This window comes from Dreissena polymorpha, chromosome 4, assembly GCF_020536995.1.
Source record: "Dreissena polymorpha isolate Duluth1 chromosome 4, UMN_Dpol_1.0, whole genome shotgun sequence".
NCBI classification, from domain to species: domain Eukaryota; kingdom Metazoa; phylum Mollusca; class Bivalvia; order Myida; family Dreissenidae; genus Dreissena; species Dreissena polymorpha.
Genome location: NC_068358.1, coordinates 57,434,607 through 57,457,191, shown reverse-complemented (window position 1 = coordinate 57,457,191; position 22,585 = coordinate 57,434,607). Strand labels below are relative to the sequence as shown.

At 33.3% G+C, this 22,585-nt stretch overlaps 1 protein-coding gene across 3 annotated transcripts in view; it reads right to left on the bottom strand.

Moving 5' to 3' along the window:
- Nucleotides 1–2,629: 2,629 nt before the first annotated feature.
- LOC127878895 (uncharacterized) overlaps nt 2,630–22,585 on the bottom strand; it is a 37,256-nt gene continuing 17,300 nt past the window's right edge. For all 3 annotated transcript variants that reach the window (XM_052425427.1, XM_052425428.1, XM_052425425.1), the window contains 19 exons: nt 22,412–22,468; nt 20,550–20,620; nt 18,443–18,545; nt 18,075–18,143; nt 16,416–16,581; nt 14,811–14,893; nt 14,071–14,154; nt 13,223–13,275; nt 12,828–12,905; nt 12,089–12,149; nt 11,636–11,750; nt 10,901–10,968; nt 7,920–8,028; nt 7,406–7,524; nt 6,901–7,067; nt 6,564–6,669; nt 4,356–4,412; nt 3,914–4,003; nt 2,630–3,317 (listed from right to left, as the gene is read on the bottom strand). In XM_052425427.1, the coding sequence (XP_052281387.1) occupies nt 3,183–3,317; nt 3,914–4,003; nt 4,356–4,412; nt 6,564–6,669; nt 6,901–7,067; nt 7,406–7,524; nt 7,920–8,028; nt 10,901–10,968; nt 11,636–11,750; nt 12,089–12,149; nt 12,828–12,905; nt 13,223–13,275; nt 14,071–14,154; nt 14,811–14,893; nt 16,416–16,581; nt 18,075–18,143; nt 18,443–18,545; nt 20,550–20,620; nt 22,412–22,468 (1,791 nt within the window). In that variant the 3' untranslated portion in view covers nt 2,630–3,182. The remainder of the gene's footprint in view (nt 3,318–3,913; nt 4,004–4,355; nt 4,413–6,563; nt 6,670–6,900; nt 7,068–7,405; nt 7,525–7,919; nt 8,029–10,900; nt 10,969–11,635; nt 11,751–12,088; nt 12,150–12,827; nt 12,906–13,222; nt 13,276–14,070; nt 14,155–14,810; nt 14,894–16,415; nt 16,582–18,074; nt 18,144–18,442; nt 18,546–20,549; nt 20,621–22,411; nt 22,469–22,585) is intronic.

Sequence of the window (22,585 nt, the reverse complement as noted above, 5' to 3'; positions counted from 1 at the left end):
TAGCAGACACAAGTGCGTGTTTTGTATCAATTGAAACAGAAGGAAAGAGATCTTAATTCATATATATAATGACAGTAGCTGAAGTATCACTCATGCAGTATGTCGGGTACTGAATGTGTTGCTATATATATATATAATTATGTCGATTGCCTCAAATGTAACTTAGTAGCAGGCTATAAATCTTGTATTCATACGTATACATAAAAGACTAAGAGTCTTTTAATATGTTAAATATGCCTTATTTTAAAATTATAACTAAAATAATATAAAATGTTATGTAGCACTGCGAAATATATATTGATTATATAATTAGCATTAGGTTTAAAATCTGTATATTTATAAAAAATACTAGGTTAGTTTTAAATACAAATACTTTAATGTAGCGATTCTAAGAAAATCTGAACGAAGTGGTTTGGTGTATTGTTTACGACGTTGTGTAAATCTAATAACTTTTTCACAGATTTTTTTAGATGTTGAATACCAATGCCAAACCTACGGTCCGGTTTCGTTTTAAGTTTTTACTATATTTGAAAAACAAGTAACCCCTTGGTTAGGCCAATCTTGAATTCATTAATATGCTTTTAATACACTTTGTAAGGAAGCACCATACGATGCTAGGCGCCAAACACTACACCGCTGGACCTTGTGGTTCAGAGTACACGATAGTTGTGGAGTTTTCACTATATACTTACCAGGAAAAAGTAGGGAGAAATCAGTTTTGACCAATAAGGCATTTCTTTAATATAACACAACCGTTCAATGTTATATGCCAAATACCTAACCCCGGGAATTTCGATATCAGAGTTTAAGACTTTTTTGAAGATTTCTCTATTCATTTAAGAAAAACAAGTGGTTCATTTGGCAAAACAAGTATTGTCCCATGTTACATGATTTGAACTTAAAGGCCCTATAAATGTGAACATCCGTAATTATTTACCGATTTTTAAATGTTTTTTTCGTATTTAATTTATAAAGGTTATCAAAAAACAATATATATATGCTATAGGGCATTACTATAAAAAATGAGCAATACAACTTGTTTTGAGCTCAAAATACAGTGTCCTCCAAGTCAATTCTGTTTACAAACAATCAGTTTATTTACATCACTGTGTACTCGGGAAAGTGAAAGTGACTCAGGTCACCAAAAATATATCGTTGATTTTTAGTGATCTAATCAGTTACTGTCTGCTGATAAAAAGTTGTTTAAAATAGAATTAAAATTGAATTTTCTTTCGGCTAATTTTAGCATACGTCACCGCTTTCAGGCTACACACCACGTTAGTTGCAAAGTTGTAGACATTTCTTCCAATTATGAAACGGGTATATCTTCCATAATTCTTGATAACGTTGCACCTAAGCTGTGTTATTAGCATTTTTATGCAAGAGTAACTGAAATCCGGTAAAAATTAGACCAGTTTATATGCACAATAATTGGATTTGTAACCTTAATAGGGCCTTTAACTACGTGAGGGCCAAAAGACGATGTTATACACAAAATCTTAAACCCTTGCGATTTCAGATAAGATGATTTTATTCACAAAACAATCCAAAATCATTTGACCCCTGGGGCCTGGTCTGTTTTGACACCAGTTACATGATTTAAAAAACTGTGTAGATGAGTACTATAAGCATTTACACATTAAACACCTCTGAGAGTTGCGGTTTCAAAAGGGATTTTTAATTTTAATGTTGTCTATTTGAAACAATTTTACTTATGATATGTTATATGGCTGAGGATAAACATGCACAACCAAGCTTTGTACTGTTGTATTTTACGAACGTATAGGGTCTTCTCCCTGAATTGCCTGATCCGAATGTTAAACGATAAATACGAGACGTTGATTTTCGTTTTGTTTTCTTTAAAACTTTACTCAGAAAGTTACGATTCAATTTTGTTTTTGTATGAAAACAAACTTGGTTAGTTACATGGTATTTAAGTTGAAATTGTTTTCTCTGATTGCTATTTAATTTAAACCATAAGGTTTTGAGATTACTTTGTTCTTATACTTAGATATTTTAGAACACCTTAAAGCCGGTTGAAGCCACCTAATGTTTTAATTTGACAATTGAAGGCGCTGGCCCAGGTTTTGTTCACTTACATTTGATTGTTGCGTAAGAACGAGTCTTACTTTCAACATATATGTATGCCTCGTTGTTTGGCATTTGGTTCCTTGCCATAAATAAAGGACCGCATAGCTTGACAAGATTTTATTCTGCAGGTGATGGTTCCACGTGTGTATACTTGAGCCAAGGGTCAAGATTGGAATATTAGACGACGTAAAACACCCAACATTAAACATATGAGCCTAGTGGATTCCGGGGAGTTTTTTTAATTAAAATTTAAAATGTATTTTCAGCACTGGTAGCCTACATGTAGCAAACAGGAACGTTTTGAACAAACTCTTAGAGAGAAGATTTTCCGTCGTTTAAATTGCTTACAACTATTGCGTTATTACTGACGAAACACGATGGATGACGAAGGCCGCCGATAGGCCATGTACTCATAAGAGCTAAAACAAAACCCAGAATAGCAGTATACATTCTTTTAACAAGAATTTAATAACTTATTTATGTATTTGCGAGAATACTACCGAACTCGCCTTTTAAGAAAAGTGATGCAAAAAAAGGATTGTGTTTCACATGTGTATTGAACAATAAGTGAACATCGTACTTTTGGCAACAGAGCCACTACATGCTTGATTGTACTTCAATAAAATACAGGATATTATTATTAAACACATACGTAAATGTATTGATAACCACAATGCATGTAATTGAGTCATTATTTTACATAAGTATTAGTTGATAAATTTAATATTGTTTTAGTTCATTAACTATGCTACGTTTGATGGCTTTATATTGCACAGAGACAATAAACAAACACAAAAGCAACCGTTTAACAACCATTTGATAAGGTAATATAGCATTAACATACATACAAATACATAAAAAGTTGCATAAATGTGTGATTTGCTTTCCTTGTTAATACTGGGCTTATATAATCATCTACAACAAAATAACAATGAAAATCGCAATCAGACTGCAACAACATAGCACTGGTAAGATATGATTGCGTCCATTTGCAAATATCTTTTTCATGATATGTTAATAATTAAACAGCATACCATTTCTAATTCAACTTATTAAAGTAAACACTGGTTTTCAGTGATCTTCGTATGCCTTTAGTGAACTTTGTCAATCTGGCTCCGTGAAAGGTTGCTTATTGTTCGGCTCAGTAGCACTGTCTTGTACTTTTGCCAAGTTTCTTTGTTGTACATAACTTCTTTTGCCTCTTCTGCACTCATGTATTCACGTTGCTGTAAGTGTTAAGGAGTTGTAAAAGTTTTATGTCAGAAGTGATTATAGCGCATAATGCACGCATTCGATACAAGTGTGTCATTTTCCAGAAATAAATGCTCAATCCAAGTATTTTAAATAAAACATTCGCCTTCCGGTTTCTAATGACACCTCAAAACAAAAACATTTGCTTGTGATTACACATCTTCATATTTATGTAAATGAAACAAATAATTCTATAATATGCACACACTTGTGTTAACTTTCATCATTTGCATCAAAGTTTTAATTTTCAATAACTAAATTAAATCTGTATAGGGCAAATACGTGATCAGTGTCTTATTAGAAACACATGTATATATAAATTTATTTATTTAATTAATTAAATCTCTTTATATTCGATATTTATATGTTTTAAACTACCTTATATTCATTCGATGTTTAATTGCGTATTGTACCTATATTTTTTGGATTTTACTTAGACATTATCTTCTCTCCCAGAAACTAGTTGATTATGTGAAATGTTCATAGGAGCTTTGTGATTGCTAGCTTTGATTCTCATTTCGATAGTATCAAACATTTAATGGCTACTGTGTTTGATAGAAATAAAACCTACCATCGTCTCGACTTTGAGCATGGTGTTGTTTTTGGCATGCTGAATGAAAAATCTTTTGCTGATTTTTATAATCTCTGCACCATCACTTATCTGAAATCATAGTAGACATGATTCATACACGAACACGTTTTTGCTTTTGAAATATAATAAATGTATAACTTGATCTTTGTATTGATAAGTTAAACACGTTTTATAAAAATAGGACTGGACGTATAAACGCTGTAAGTGTGGAAGTTCACAAGGCGCTTTACCATGTTCAAACTTAATCAAGAGTTGTTTATTTTATGTTAAACTATTCTTGTTGTAATAATCATGCTATTTAGAAGACGAAATACGTGGGGTTATTGCGAAATGGATTATGGCTTCTAAATAGTAACTGTTAGTCACTTGCAGTTAATTGTACGATCCAAATGAAATTAAGCAAATATAACCGTAAACTCACCAGTGTTACACCCGGTGCCTCTGATGCCAACGCCTGCGGCTCCAGGTGTTCGAGACCCTAAAGCATTAAGACGGATTGCTCAATCCACAAAAAGTTTTAATGTCAATACGAAAATAACATGAAAACGTCAGAAATATAAAAAAAAACACGTCTGGACATGTATTTTGCGTACACTGAATATTTTAATTTTTAGGCAGTGGTATCAATGGTAAAAGTAGTAATTTTCTTTACTTAATTGAAAGCAGTCTTTTGACTAGCTTCAAACATAGTTCATGTATATATTTCTTTCGGTGCATAATATGGTGTGATGATCTTAAAAATTATTTTAGAATCCATTTTGTGTTAAAATTAATTGCGTATTCACACATATCCGACTTAAATAATGTAATGTATTATAAGATAGATTCTGTAGAATCTATATTTAAGGATGCAAATCGAAATTTCGTGATAATTCACAAATGCCTTATGCCTAACGTGATGCAGAACAAACTTTCAGAGTAGAATAATAATATAATTTCGGTCACTGATACAAAAAAGCGTTTTTCTGAAAACGTCTTTCTTTTAAATTGTTCTTATTTTATACAACAAAAGATATAATTTATTATAATAAGTATTGTATAGTAAATATGGTATATTATAGTAAATCTACGTTGAACATTAAACAAATAATTTAGCTCATAAAATGAAACTAGGTCACACTGTATTACTATTTCAAAAGTTATGAATGAAAATAAGTATATATTTCAAGAATAATTAACCATGTAGTGTGTCTATACTTTATAAGTTAGATATCTTAAAAATATGTACAACATTTAACATATCAACCACAACTGTACGTCCTGGCAAACTATCAATTAACGACTCTTACAGCTAATCAACATTTATTGCAAACATTTAAGTTATACATTGATGTAAATTGATGACAATATCATCCGAATTATGGTTAAAAAAAGAAGGTAAGAAAATTATAGTCTAAAAAGAAATGTCAAGTGAATTATGGTTAAACAAAATAGAGAAAAATATGGTAAAAATTTGATCATGCATTATAAACAAAAAAAAATTAAAGTTAAGTAGATGAACAAACTCAATATACATAAAGAATGTAAGAAGAACAATATTATCATTCATTATCATCATGAATAGTGCACGCTCATTTTTACGTACAGAAATATTGAATCATTTTGAACCATATTCAGAAAGATAAGGTGGAACTTTTCATGCAATATGCTAAAACACAATTTAATACAACGTCTAAAATTATTTAAATATCGAACAAGTTAAATAAAACATAGACCAGAAAAATATATGAAACGACAGAATGATTAAATATTTATACATTGGATATGCAACTGTTGCTGTATTCGGCAACAACAACTACAACACGGAAACGTTTATATTTTACGACCATATGACACACTTACTCCTTCCCTATTCCGGATTGGAAACATATGGCGGAATAGCTCCGACACGCTTCGCAGGCCCTTTATACATAATGAGGTTAGTAGATACTGTATGGTTTAGTGCTATACAGGGGATGTGCAAGCTTCATCATTAGGATTTATTTATTAACTAGTTTGCTATACAGTTGATTTTTTATAGTTGTGTTACACAATTAATATTTTATTGTGTTATTGGTCCGAATGTGCAAAACAAGTTCAAATACGTTAATATATGGAGCATGTTACTTTTAGTATCGACTATTATCGTAGCATGAATTATATGTTTGTTTATTATTTCCAATGTATTAATTTCAAACATAACGTAAAACATATAATTTATATTAGATAAAATATATAAACGCTAAAAGTGCTTTCTAATTTTTGACCGTGCTTTGAATAAAATATTACCTTATCCCGATGGAACGACTGACAAATCTTATTTGAAAACATTATAATTTGATTATAAAATACACACATATTTCATGCATGTTTGTGTGTACTTGTAAATACAAAAATAGGCAATTTACATTACCGGTAATACCTGTTTTGCGATCAATAACATATTGACTTAGTTTACATGTGTACGTTGAGGCGAAGCACAGACTTGTTAATGATTTTTACAAATGCCGTTGTATTGTTTATGCAGCACACACACACACACAAAACACACATCAAACTCATATGAACATCACGCAGTTATATGCGAATCTAAGGCCAAACTTCTTGTTAGCACACAAGAGTTCCGACCTTATGTTAGCTAAACACTTACAAATATATCCCCTGCCTTAAGGACATCAAGCTGAAGATATGTTTCGCGTAGAGCAGCGTCCTTCTTGGATTTCCCTTTGTAAACAGGATCAAAATCGGTCTGCTCCCTTTAGAATGTCATATAATAAAACTGGTTGGAAAAACGAGGGATAGTCTGTTAAACTAAACTTATGCCATCCACGTTACGTAACGGAATTTCTAACTGCATTGAGTCTTTAATTTAAAGTTTAAGCAAACCATTTTGAAAGCATGATAATTGATTTTTGTGATCCCTTCAAAGTTGATGCAACATTTAAAAAAAAGAAAATAAAATATAATCTAAATGTATCTAGTCCAACCTTGTTAAATAAGTGCCGTGTGGAATAATTTCGCTCTCTCGTCTGCTGCCAGAAATGGGAGGGAGAAACGAAAACGAGGGCCTGTGTTCAGTATCGGATAGTTTCCTCTGTTTTGATGAGCTTGTTGTCAATTTGGGTGACGTTATCACAAGCTTTGGTGTCTTATTCTGGAAAACAAATCCTGTTCTGGACAGATTGGGTATTTTACTTGAACATAAATATTTTTGATACATTTGTAAATAAATTGTGTGTTTGAATATAAAGAAATGGCAATAACCAGACAGCAGTTCGTATCAGATAACGTCAAATTACACTTGTATTTCGAATCATACTGAACATATTTTTACGATAATATGTTTGTGCGTGTTAGTGATTATGATTATTTAGTTCTTAACGCATCTATAACTAGGAATGCAAAATAATCAAGGATCTTGAAATGTTGAATACAAGTTACATTTCCTTGAAAGACATATTACATAATTGACTTATGATATAGTCGTCTTACACTTAATGGTCTGACACTCTGTTGTGTCTGACTTATTATATCGCTGTGTTCGGAGTCTTCTTTGATCTTCGCAAGCTTTCCTGACGAAGTATTCCTAAAGTCTACCATTATTTCCGCTTCTGAAACAATACTATGCGATTATTTATTCAAATAAATATAATTTAGCAAAAATGGAGTTCTAACTTTTTTATTTGAAAACGACTGAGAAAGTTAACATCGTTCTAATCATTAATTAACTCATCAATAAATGTATTACCTAGATTTATGATATACACCGCTCTTATATGTGAAAAAATGTGAAAAACGATAACAGATATATTTGAATCATGAATTGACAAGATATGTAATCATGCTATATCATTAAACTTGCCAACATTAATATTTAATAAGGGATCAAAGAAAGTAAAGCTTATGAAGATACTTGTCGTGTCTACCTTCTTTATTCAAACTTGATTTAACATGTCTACCAACGTCCTCAAATGGGGAAAAAACACAAAAATTTCATTACTCGAACCTGTTTTTTGCGTTGGCTCTTTAGGGGCAACCACTCTTGGTGTCGATTGCACGGAACTCTCTTTAGAGGCTGAAAAATTAACAACTGAGGGCCGGTGGAGCCTTAACAACTGAAAATAATATAAAATTAGAATTACAGATATGACAAACTCGATGACTGCAGAAGAGTTCACTTAAGTGATTACTTATTAAAACTTCTGACAGATATAAGCATTACCCTCGGATGCAATGTTTTATTTTATAATAATGGACATGATATATTGAGTTACTTGTTTGTTCGATATAATAGTTTTAACTGATGACATTTGAAAAGCATAGTTTTTGACACTTAAAAATCATTTAAACGTTTTCAGACATGTGTACATGTATTAATAACGATGAAATGATTACAATTAATTAAATAGAAACTTCATTGTTTTAACCATGAAAACCTGCAACCCTCAACAAGTTGCCATGATTTAAAACATTATTAAAATATCCATATTAAAGAGGGAAAAACAATAGAAATGTATCATTCCTTTCAAAACGTCCCAGCTTTCAATATTAAACAAAACAAGAAACCGTCGGAGACGGGTGATGCTCCCCAAAGGTTTTTTGTCACAATATTGCACTATATACTCAGATAAAATGAAACGTCTAGTAGTTGGGGAGACAATAATTGCACTATATGTACAGTTAATGGAACATTTAAAAGGACCATAACTCTGTGAAAAATCATCCGACCAGAACCGGCTAATAACATGCACATCTCCTCTTGGTAGTGAAGCTTCCCATAAAGTTTAATTAAATTCCGGTCATTCATTGCTGAGTAATAGCCCGGACAAAAATTGTGCACGGACGGACGGACACACGCACGGACAGACAAAGCGGCGACTATATGCTCCCCCTAAAAAATTTGGGGGAGCTTAATAAAACATACAGAATCATTTTAACTGACGTCAAACAAACCCAGCGATGTTAACATCTTGTATGTGCTCAAATGTCCGGTACGTGCAATTAAGAAGGAGTTTTTTAATTAATAATGCAAACGTTGGGGTTGAGATTATTTCATAAAATATTTATAAAAAACAGCATTCGCACAAACATCATTATGCTCGTCAAAACCACGCAAACGAACACAGTTGAAGCACCAAACAGGACAGATTTGTTAGGCAAACACACAGGGCGATTGTAAGGTGGGCACAACAATGGCTTACAGGGTTCTCGAATGGTTCATTTCTGGCACCAGCACTGCGTGCCCGCAAGTATTCAGACCAGTTGTATTCGGTTTTAGATCGGGCTAATTTTGGTCGTTTGAAGTCATGCTACACAAATATATTATACTTCCGTAATACTTATGAGTTGATATATATGATTTTTATGCGAATAATAATCACTGAAAAGAGAGGTACGGATTTTGTCACAAAACGCTTAAAACTCCTCCTAAGACATTTTTAGAAGAACAATATCCATTTATATAAAACCACAAGCATTAACACGTTTGTTTGTATTTAATTTATTTGTATTATTTTATGTGACTAAAGATAGACATATTAACTCATATTGTAGATTCTTCCTAAATTGGATTAGGCTGATCTGAAAGGTAAACTATATAATGTACGCCTCTACAACTTTTTAATAAAGATATATGTGTAGTTGATACTCGTTTTGGTTCCATTTTATCGTGGTTCAGAAAGTTACGGTTCTGGTTCTAGGGTTTGTACATAACAACCAAGAAGCTGAATGGTAATTAAATTGATATGTTTTCTCTTAAATTGATATCTAATTTGAATATTGATGTTGTGATATTAATTTGATTTTCACTTTAATGTGTTATGAAAACGTGTTGATCAAGTGTTAGGTATGGAGCTCATTAAAACCGATTGAACCCTATATGCTTTAACTGACCATTCCAAATTGTGTTCATTTTTAAGAATGTATTGTGTAAGTGTGTCTTGTTTATTACATGTGTTGTGTACTTGTTGTTTGGCAACTAGTTCATTGACACACGAACCGCATTGTATGAAACGGACTTTCTCATGCTGGTGCAGGTTAAGGTTCACATTGTGTTTGCAAGTTTAACCGCTCAACACGTGAAGCCCAAGTTTGTTGACCGGATTGTATTGCAGACCAATATATTTATATGAATGATATGCCTACGAAACACTTATACTTTACATACATGTACTGATAATCTAAAATTCAAGGCTTCTACATGGTTCTTGATAATACAGTTTGCGCAACATACTCAATATGCGATATAAACACATGGAAAGAATGAAAATAATGCAGATGGCAGCAATTCATGTACATCATAAAATACACGGATTGAAATTGTTTATGATTATTCTGCCTGTAGTAAATTTTACTTAGATCAGTCAGGAGATTTTGACCAATCTTTACAATAACATGCTGGGTTTAAATTCTAGCTGCGATTAGATTTCTAAATTGAAGTACAAATAAACGCAATCATAGTTGGTAATACTATGATAAAATTGATTCCAATGCGATGTATTTTAATGTACATTGACTAATACATAAAGCACAAACAGACAATAGGAATATTAAGTTTTTTAGTATTATAACTTTTGTTTTTGTTTTTTTTGGTCATGCAGCTATATTGGCTATATCTATTCAACTTAATTGTTGTTTTTTTGTGTGTGTAAAATTGACATTTTGAAACATTATTAATGAAATGGCATGCCCAACTAACCATACAAATTTCATACAACACACAATCTCGGAAACAAAATATCATACGTGATGGTACCTCGTAATCGTTGTCATCATCCTAGCAGGAAGACGAATTTAAAAACTATGATTGTATATTTTGCTTTGAACATTATGGTTTTGTGATACACTTATTCAATGACTACACTATTTATATTTTAGGGTAAGTTATTGTGTACACTAAGAACGCAAGCACGTATACTTTATATTTGTGTTGGCGTACATTCTGAATAACTTTAACAAAACGATAAATACATAATTTTCTAGAGATACCTCTGGAAATGAAACTGTTCCAAGTAGTGCTTTCATTTTCCGTTGCTTTGCTAGGGTCCCCAACATTGCTGTAATAGAAAACCGTTAATAAAAAGAAACCACTATCGCAACATATTTTTTAACAAATCACAATTTATATTTTATTGGCTGTATAATGAAGACATTAAGAACATATTGATCTACGGCATATGTAATACATGGTTTTGAGAACTTTTCAATTTCTGTATATTTTTATTGACCCATCACATATATACAAAGTGAAACTTCAGCTGCACCAGCTGAAGAGAAATCTTTTTTTATTATGACGTACTTCATTTATGGTAAAAAAACATTTGCGAAATATTGAGATACAAAACAAAATATTCTAGTTATTACACACACTTGAACAACAAACAAACCAACTTGAATTAAACTTAAGTCTGCGCCTTGCAATGGGTAATGCAAAACACATACACTTGTTCTTGTCAAATGAAGTCATGAACAAGAAATGACGTCAAGCCACTGTAAAATAATTAGTATTTATTTATTTAAACGATTCACAGTTGTTATAAAGCATGTTATAAAAGAAATCGGACACCTGTTGTAATCTCAGACCTCATTTGATTAAACTCGTCCAGAAACGGGTCTTTTGTCATAAATAAAGAACATAAAAGTGAATTATTTCCGGTTTGGAATACGATATTTATATGAATACATTACATGTTATGGTATTATAATTTTATAATGGCCTAGTACCACTGGCATGACTGAAGGGTCGCGCGCAACCGAGCCCTTCTGTTGACTGTGCGGAGAAACTGTCCTCGTTCTGGACATCTATGATCGTCTGCATGCGAACGACCTTCACACGCCCCTACATATGAACACGTTCATTTCAATCTATATATATATATATTATATTTATTATTATGATTATGATTGTAAGCGCATGCATTTTCAAATTAGTAATATAATCATACATTTTTTGTATATGAACCTGCATTTGTGTAAATTAAAATACAGTATAAAATCTTGAACATTTCTTTCGAACAATATTGGTTTTATCGTAAATCCATAAACATAACTTAACATCTACTCCAAGTTGAAACGACTACGCGTTATTATTTATTTCTTATACAATTTAGTTCCTGACTGAATAATGCTGCAATATTTGTTTGATGCTCCAGAAGTAGGAACTATCAGAATACTTACGGTTTTTACAACGTAGAGCCAAGGAGTTCTATTGCTGTCTTTAACAATAATATTTTCTTTGCTAAAATGATATAGAAATGTGTATAATCATAAAAACAAAACCAACACATGAATCTTAATATAGCAAATAATAAATGTTGGATTGTGACGAAACCTAGATTGCGATTTATAGTTGAGAGGACCAATTAAATGCCAAGTTTTCCTTACATGCTCATGCATATGGCTACTTATAACAATACTCACACAATGTGACCAACGTTTTTAATAAACACCATAGATTTTGTTTTGAAGAACGTATGTCCCCGATCGGTAGCAAAGTCGTCCCAATGAGTTTGTCTTGAATGTCCTCATTTGAAAATGTTAATTGTTCATCCTTTGTCAAAACGTATCAGCATACTAATTTATTTTATCATAAAATGCCTCTTGATATTATGTGCAAACATTTGCCACATCTGACCTTGATCTTTTACCAACAAACAGATGCAAAGAAAAATGTCCCCGCTTCTTCGAAGGAGGGCATACTAATTTTTATAAAGTTTGCCTGTTTTACCACATTGATGAACATTGTCAAATTACTACAGCATAAATTATTGTTTTAGCTTAAAACTAAAATATCTGATCAACGAATATTACATAGATAACATATTTCAAGCAACGATATAATTGATATAATTGAATGTTACTAATGGCAATATAAATCATGGCGGTCATTCATGTTATTTTATGTTATTTAACTTACCCGTAATATTTAAAATCTATCGCATCTTGGTTGTCGAGAAACATTTCACATGGAAATTCGTCGAAAAGTTCTATACCGCTAAAAAGAAAAAGACAAACATGGAAAAGCCCATTCAGACTTTGTTAAAATCGCGTCATTACAAAACTGAGGGAATGGGGACCGCGAATATAAAAGGTTTCATACACGTTTAAAATTAAAACATTCCTAATGTATTGTGTTGTGTTATTGACTGTACGATTTTTCTATTGTCTCTACGGCCCTTGCTATGCTGTTGACGTCTATGAGGTTTCAATATTCCTGAAGTCTTAGGCATATGTATGACGCGTTTCGTATAGTTTTCAATAATATGCAATTTATAAGTTGTGAAAACACTTGCTGATAACGAAAAAATTTACCGTAAAAAGTCTATCGGTGGTCCTTTACACGTGTGAAGCAAATCAAGAAAATCCTGCAAGCAATGCAAATTTGCATATAACTTATGAGAATCATGAACATTTTATCTATAAATTTACTAAAATAATTAATGCAGTTTCTGTGGTAGCAGTGTACTTATGTTAAGCAATAGCACGCGTCCTGATAATCAATATACTTCATCTATTTGGAACAACAGTTTTCAAACAATTCGCGTACCTGACTACAGATGCAAACTTTACCTATACAGTTGTCATAATATATATTCAGACCAAGTTTATTAAGATAGATGTATTAATGCGGCCTCTAGAGTGGTAACAATGTATTTTTTAAACTTTATCGGGTGACCTTGTTTATAAAGTCACGTTACCTAAAGTAAAACTCTAAATATTGTCAAGATTAATATTCTGGCTAACTTAAATAAAGATTGAGTAACAAATGTGGCCCTTAAGGTGGTAACAAGGGTTTTCTAGGATTTGACCTGATGACTTAGTGTTTACACACAAATAATCAACATTCAAACACGGCCTTGATATTGTCAAGGCCATCATTCTGAGTTTCAAAACAAATGATGCCAAAATGTGTCTTCTTGCATGTGAACAAGTTATAAGTTGAAGCAAGACGACGCACGATGAATTAAGTACGGCGACGGTCACTGGACAAAGATTGACCACAATATCTCAACATTAACACCTTGTGCTAAGCTAAGCTTAAATTAAAACTTCGCCTCATGTGAAAGTTGAACGGTTAACTTTTTAGTTACGTCAATCAGGCATAAGAAAACAGTTCCCATAAGTAACTACAATTACGACACAATATCTCTTATACGCACATTTTTGTCCAACACTAATAACTCCGTGTTACCCTTGGTTACTAGGTGGTGTTCACGAGGCCAGTTCTGTGCCATCTCTTGAGGCTGGAAATAATCGTGCCCATTTACCTTTGGACAGTTCCCAAATCGGCCGTTATGCTATTTTGTAATATATCCATGTGTTGTTATGGTGATACTTGGTGTTTTTCACTTAATATTCGCCATTTAAAGATTTACCAAATACCAAAAACTGATTTCGTTTTTATGTGTTGTTGTGTTGCAATTTTCGGTGTGTTTGGTTTTTATAATATTGCTTGCTTTTTTTGTTTAATTGTTGTTTGTTCGTGTGTTTGTCATGTTGTTGGTATTTGTGGGGTTTTTGTATGTGTTTTATTTGTTTTGTTGCTGATGATTCTGGACCAGTTTACCGTTTCCTTGTTATCATCTGTTGTTTGTTGCTTTAAACAGTGTTTTTATAATCAAATATACGTTTAAGCATCAAAGAAAAAACATACATTGACAAGTTATAAAATCAATAAAATAAAGACGATGCTTACGGTTGGATCTGTAATGGGTTTTATTATGTTACTATTTTTTATTATATAATATTCGACATTATGGTGTAAAGAGTTGGAAACAAAATATACTTGTCCAATTCTTTTAAGGTTCGCATGTAATAATTTCGCGTAAACAGCATGCTTTGCATATGGCAATATTGCCTTCAAAATGAAGGGTGACTATTAAAGTACGAGATTGCTTACATCTGTCGTGCAGCCTTTCTCAATAGCGCCCTCTTCTCGTGTCACTACTCCCGATAACAGCCGATACTCGCGGACCTTCAATACTGTAAGTAACAGGTGTTTGCACATTCACATAGATGAAATATTCACGTAGATGTCACATCAAATCAACTTATGGTTTCAAGTTCTAGTTCTGGTCTTTGACCTTCGGGATAATGCCGTCTGCAACCTTTAATCCTGTACAAATTAGTCCGATTACTGCATATAACCGTTACCGATATTTATGTTTTTTTCTAATCCCGTTTGCCATAAAACCAGACACAACATTTATATCTAACATCCTGTGCAATTGATTTAATGCACAAATATTGTTGGTGTCTGATTGCTCGATCCTTAACTACAACAACAACAACACCCATACACACACATTTTGCAAATCCTCAAAGTTTTCTCCCTATCAAAAAGTTTATCTTATTTTATCAATGATAACCATGTATGTCGTTATGAAGACAGTTTGTGTTCATTTCCAAGTTTTCTTTTAATGCCTTTTTATATTGTTGTGTGTAAAAAAAGTCCAACTTCTATGCTTACCATTAACATTTGTTTCTTTACATTCTTAGAGTTTCAAGCAAATAGAATAAAATGTGTTTAAAATCAATCAATGAAATAACATCGTCTGAGCGTATATCTGTTTACTTAACAACACGATAACAAACTAAAGTCATTTATGTATATAATACCAAAAGTAAAATGTCGTTAACATAAATACTCGTACAAGCAGCCAAATGAATATAATTTTAACATGTAATCAAATAACATAAATTGTGATCGATTAATAGACGACCTAAATTACACAATAGCAGGTTGTGTGTTACTGTGACGCAGTTGGCAATGATTAAGATCAAACTTTAAATGAATTATTTAATAAAATCATGGGTAGTTCGAATATAGTGAAATAAATTGGCAAGCACATTCATAATCATTTCAGATTAATCATTCATAAAATATATCCTAGTTTACGTGTTATATTAAGAATGAAAAAGTTAATAGCAATGTGATAGTTTACCCGCCAACTAAAATGCAAATGTAACTTTTATTTTAAAAGACAAATATAAATGTTAACTTCCATTGTCAAACGAAAAATGTATGAACACGAAATGTTAATCTTTACCGAGAATAAGCCCTCAGAACATAAATGTTAACTCACATGTTAATTGTGTATGTGCCACGTATACATTTTCCGGTGAAAAATAAATGTTAACTTACATTTTCCAGAGAAAACAAAAATTAACTTGCATTTCCGGTAAAAAAATGTGTGTAACGCATCCAAGTCTGAACGTTTATGTTAAAAGGCATTTTCAGAACAATGTTAAATTAATTTCGATTTAAAACATAATCGTTTATTCGCATTTTCCAGTAAGAAAACTTTTGTCACGTATTATTGTGTAAACATATCAATATTAACCAACATTTTCACTTTAAATAATCATTTTCCAGGGAGTTTTCGAGTAAGAGCACACATGCAACTTACACTTTCTTCTAGTGATATTTTAAATATTACCTTACGTTTTCCAGAAGAAAAAAAAACATACATATCACTAACACACTTATGAGATAATAACTTACATTTTCCAGTGAGAATGAAATAAAATCTCTCCGGGTCTCTGCCCTGCTGTGCAACTATGCGGTCGCCATCGTAGCGTTCGTAGGCAACCTTTCGGGCTAACTGCTGCTCCAGCTGTTCCGGAAAAAGGTGCTTAAACGCCTTTGTGGCTCGCAGTATCTGTGTGGCCTGGTCCGAAAAGAACAGCCACATAAATTAGTTTAATCTAGTGCACTTTTGTGTTTTCAACAAATTAATTGCTTCATGGGCAAATACATTTTCATAGAGTTTTTTTTCTAAATGTTTAAGGAGTCTGCTTTATATATGACACCCACAAGGTTGCATACAAAGGTTGCACTCGCTATGCAGCTTTAATGAAATCCTTCAAATTTGTAATAAAGAAGTAGCAGTCACAAAGCAATTTGTAGAACAAGTTGACCAAAGGCCCAAATGCGCTCACCTGATAGCACAAGTAACTTAACTGTTCCTAGCAGGTGTTGTTTAGTAGGTTCCACAATTTACAGTCCCAATTACGGGTGGCAATGTTTTTCATCATGTTTTAATCAGTCCAGATATAATCACACTTTATGGTGCTATTTTTATTACATTTCATGAGAAGTGGGTTACAAATGTAATGTGTCCAAATTATTTTACTATAGCCAGATAAGACAACTGCCCCTGTTCTTGATCACCATGTTTTCCATGGGAAGGAAGCATGTATCAATCGGCAAACGGGTTATTAGAACAAAATACTTAGCAATCAATATGGTAATTAAAGTGTTCACATACTTTGTCTTAAATTAGAACCGGAAACCCGCTATTTTACTGTACGTGACACAATTTAGAACTCGTTCAAAGTACCATTAACACAAACATTCTGACAAAGTTTCGGAGAGATCGAGCAAGTTTCATTAACAGTTGGCAATAAATATGTATTCTTGAGTGTTCAATTGTTTTATTATTTTTTTTGCAATCATAACCGAATTTATTCATACCTATTGACTCATTTTTTAATGTATTGAGAGCATTATTAGAAAAAATCGTCTTACCATGTTTAATAAAAATAAGACAATAACGGTGAATCATAGATTGCTCACAAACTTTATCCTTTTTTTTGATGTTGTTTAACTTGAGCAATTTTCATGAAGCTTTTGCAATATGTGGCCTCTACAATGTAAAAACATTTTTACTAAAGCCATATAAGGATTAATTGCCCCTCCCCTGGCGGCCATGTTTTTGTTAACGAAACCATTTTTGAACTCGGTCATGTTTTCTAACGGACCCGAGTCTTGCTCGAACTCGGTCAAGATATCATTGGAACAAATGTTCGGACCAAGTTTCATGACGATTGGACAATTAAAGTGTTTACACAGGCAAATGTTGACTCAAGACGAACGACGGACAAAAAATCCACATTAAGTACATTGTTCTCAGTGAACTTATAAAAACATATAAATAACATTGATCGGCTAGGACGTGTAGAACATTTGCAAGTATTTGTTGTTCTATAATAACCATTTAAAAGGTGTACAAAACTAGCGATACAAAACTACTATGTAACTCACATTCAAGCTGAGGTAAAAGGTATAAAAGGGTTTGAATCATTACTTTATTCAAGATCACCAACAGTGCACTAAAGTAAAGTGACAAAGTCTCGAGACTGACCACCAAGAGCGTCTCACCTTCTTTATATCGTCCGCGGATCGGTACCCTGCTTGTGTCACAAGCGCCAGCCGCATCTCATACCCAAGCTGAAATCAAATTGAAGCATATTGAATTAAACAGTTGAAAGTAAGTAAACATATGCTTAAATGTGTATATATTAAAATAGATAAAACCGATCAAAATGGTAAGGGTATTGTTAAAATGTCTTATACATTAGTGTGTTGACCTTAACTCTATATAGGTATACTTATTTATTTTTTTTAACATATCAGCCGCGGGAAAATATGGATGGAAAATGGGCTTAATGGATGTGCGTAAAGTGTCCTCCCAGATTAGCCTGTGAAGTTGTGTTTGGTTGATAATCACTCAAACTGGATCTACTCACGCTAGATTTCTTGAGCAGTTCCTTCGGGTCGCTTTGTCGGTTGTTCTGTCTGATCTGTTTGATGCCTTCTGGACTGGTGTCCGGCTTGCCGTTATGAAGGTATCTGGAAAACCAGGGGGGGGGGGGGGGGGGGGGCAATTATGAGCGTTGACTGTATAAAATACGGTATATTGAAAATAAATCGAATAATCTATACCTAAAATGTGATAAGTTGAGGTAAAAGGTCCCTATAATAGCTTATCTAGTGAGAAATTGCATTATTTTGTTATTCTTATTTTTACATGGTAAACAATAATCTAGAAACGTTGTGCGCGCAATGTCTTAATCGATCAATTGTTGAAGCAGGCAATACTGTAAACGGCGCTTCCTGTGTTGAAGTAAGGATTGTTAAAACTGATTGATCTAATGGCGTGTTTTGTGATTTTTTTTACGGATATGTTCACCTTGTTAGCCACTTTTGCGTAAATTTCTTTTTAATGCATACGCCCATTCTCTCTACTCTAGTCGTTCTTTTTTATGTCTTTTTTTAAAGATTGCAGACGACAGGATAAAAAAATTATTAAAAGAGAACCTTTGAAATCTGAAGTTAACTTGCGTTTATATTTGTACATATTTACAATTTAGACACATACCATTTCGCATAAATGACTTCAATAATATACATCATACATTATTTTATGACAATTGAAATACATGTTTTCATATAAGACTTAAGAAAAAGAAGTAACAATGTGTGAAGCACTTTCACATCGGTATCAGATGTGTTTGTCATTTGAAAGTTAAGCACGATGCATACTTTAAAAGTAAATAAAAGTACATAATGTGCTTTTAAACCGTCAATAACAAAAACGTTAGTAAAATCAATATTGTTCGCAATTTAATTTATTCTAGTATATCAAATAACCTCAGGAAATAAAAATAGTATGATTTTCTTCAGGTTTTACGGTACGCATGAACAAAAACATTGTACATGTACTATGAGAGAAAGATATTACAAAAACACCGAAGGAAGCATGAACACCGTACCGCCGAGTTATTGTATTCATGTGAAAAGATATGTATGTAAAGTAACTCACATGGTGAAAATATTCGTACTCTTGTAACAATAATCCCGACAACCACGCCATAGTAACAACATACCTCACTCGAAAGGCAGTAAGCGCCCGTATACGTATGCCTTCCCTAACCCCCTACACCCGCTGCCGGTCTAAAATATGTCATTGTTTTAGCTTGTCGGCTTATCCGAAACAAAAGTTTGATTTCTTTAACATTAAATGGAGAAACTGTTTGCAGGTTTACTTAATCTGTTTCTTTTCGATTTCAACATGTTGCTTATTATTAGTTGGTCGTGTTATCGGCCGACTAAATTTACAGAGCATGTTTTGCAAATCAGTATATGCTTAGCTTGCTTAGCTACGCTAAGGACTGTAACTCACTATACTAGGAACGATTACCGCTGCCTGTCTTCACTGCAGACGACGAATGCTTAGGAGCGTCTGCTCTACTACTACAGTGTGTATTTACCAGCTTGTAAGGCGACATTGGCCAGTCTAGTGTTTATCTTTGAAATATGTACATATGGGCTGCTTTCATGGAAAGCGGGGCTTTATGCATGTCAAATAAGAATAGCCTGTGCACACTGATTAGCCTGTGCAATGCGCATAAGCTAATCAAGGACGACAACACCGAACAACTTCAGTGCCTTCAGCGCTTTGATTTTATGTATTTGACGGTCATCTATCTCAATCTATATGTATTGTATGATGCTAAGGACGCTCTCTTTGACAGTTCTCTTGTATATGGCCAAAGATCCAATCGACAAGGCACAAAAGATTATGTCAGTCGTAATGTCACAATGATGTTTGTTTTGGGGTTGATTTAGATAGGCACTCGTGACTTTTGAGTCATATTACGGAAAATTTGAATATGTACACAGTATAAATTCAAATACACAATACAATGGCAAACATTTGCAGAAAAGATATATGTACTTTCTAGTTTTGTTTGCATAAGTAACGTATGCTTAATTATTAATAAAATATGGGCTAAATGTGAATGAAAATTGTTAAACAGTGACATTTTTAAGTATGAACTATATAAAGTGTACCTCTTTCGTTGTTCACATGGCCAGTACATGAGGATCACCTTGTGAACGGCGTCTATAAACCTGTCGCGCGCCTAGAATGGACAAATAACAGCAAATATTGATGAAATCTTAGATTACACATAAGTCTAAGGCTTAAATTGCCTTTGCCACAGACTATAATTTCTGTTATCACAATGGTTAAATACAAACACATGAATAATAATAATAATCTTAACTATGTTGCAGCATCTAAATGTGCGTACGTCAATTCACGAAAAGATCAGAAACTGTTGGGATTTTTAGTTCACCTGATTGCTCAGGTGAGCTTTTGTGATCGGTCTTTGTCCGTCGTCTGTCCGTCCGTCCGTTCAAATTTGTTTGTAAACACTCTAGAGGCCACATTTCTTGTCCGATCTTCATGAAACTTGGTCAGAAGCTTTGTCCCAATAAAATCTCGGTCGAGTTCGAAACTGGTTCATGCCGGGTCAAAAACTAGGTCTCTAGGTAAAAAAAAGAGAAAAACCTTGTAAACACTGTATAAGTAGCATGTCATGTCCAATCTTCATGTTACTTTGTCAAAATGTTTGTCTTAATGATATTTTGGTTGAGTTTAAAAGTGGTTCCGGTTCGTTGAAAAACATGGCCGCCAGTGGGCGGGGCAGTTTTCTTTATTTGGCTATTGAGAAACCTTGTAAACACTCTAGAGGACACATTTCTTGTCCGATCTTCATGAAACTTGGTCAGAAGCTTTGTTCCAATGATAGCTCAGTCGAGTTGGAAACTGGGTCATGCCGGGTTAAAAACTAGGTCACTAGTTAAAAAAAAAGAAAAACCTTGTAAACACTGTAGAAGTCACATTTCATGCCCAATCTTCAGGTAACTTTTGTCAAAATGTTTGTACTAATGATATTTTGGTTGAGTTTAAAAGTGGTTCCGGTCCGTGGAAAAACATGGCCGCCAGTGGGCGGGGCAGTTCTTTATTTGGCTATTGAGAAACCTTGTAAGCACTCTAGAGGCCACATTTATTTCCGATCTTCATAAAACTTAGTCAGAGATTTTGTCCCAATGATACCTCGATCGAGTTCAAAACTGGGCCATGCTGGGTCGAAAATTAGGTCACTTGGTCAAAAAAAAGAAACACCTTGTAAACACTGTAGAAGTCACATTTCACGCCCTATCTTCATGTTACTTTGTCAACATTGTTGTCTTAATGATATCTTGGTTGAGTTCAAAAGTGGTTCCTGTCCGTTGAAAAACATGGTCGCCATTGGACGGGGCAGTTTTCCTTATTTGGCTTTGGAGAAATCTTGTAAATACTCAATAGGGCACATTTCTTGTCTAATCTTCATGAAACTTGGTCAGAAGACTTGTCCCAATGTTAACACACTAAAGGCCATAGTTTTGGTCCAATAATGATGATACTTGACCAGGATGTTTTTCTTGATGATATCTATGCAAAGTTTGACATTGGGTCATGTGGGGTCAAAATCTTGGTCCTGACAGGAGGTCCAAAAACCTTATAAACACATGTGGAATTAGCATTACTTGCAAATGTTTGCATGCAAAAAAACAATGCAAATAGACAGTTCTCTATCAGAATTAATCATATGCTCACACTGCAAAAGTAAACGGAAGAGAACCAATCTAATATGCTCTGGAGTACTGAATTTTCAACTAAGCAACGAACAAGGCCTTGTAAAAAAGGTGAGCGAACTAGGGCCATCTTGGCACTCTTGTATTAATTTAACACGCTTTCCTTTAGAAGGTTTACGAATACTGAATGTGGTATACATATATCATCCAATGTTTCAGTATTGAATTTTTTTACATGTAAGCATTACGAAGCCTTACAAGGGACGCAATTTGTGTGAACGCTTTCTTACTTTCCAGTTTTTTCGTTTCTTCGTCTTTATGTCGTTAGCATCAACATGTTTGTATTTCTGCAACAACAAGGGAACATTCACAAGTGTTGTGTAAAACTTGTAATCTAGATTATCCATATAGAAGATAATATTTGAAATAATATTACAAGAAGTGAATGCAGATAGACGGTAAGT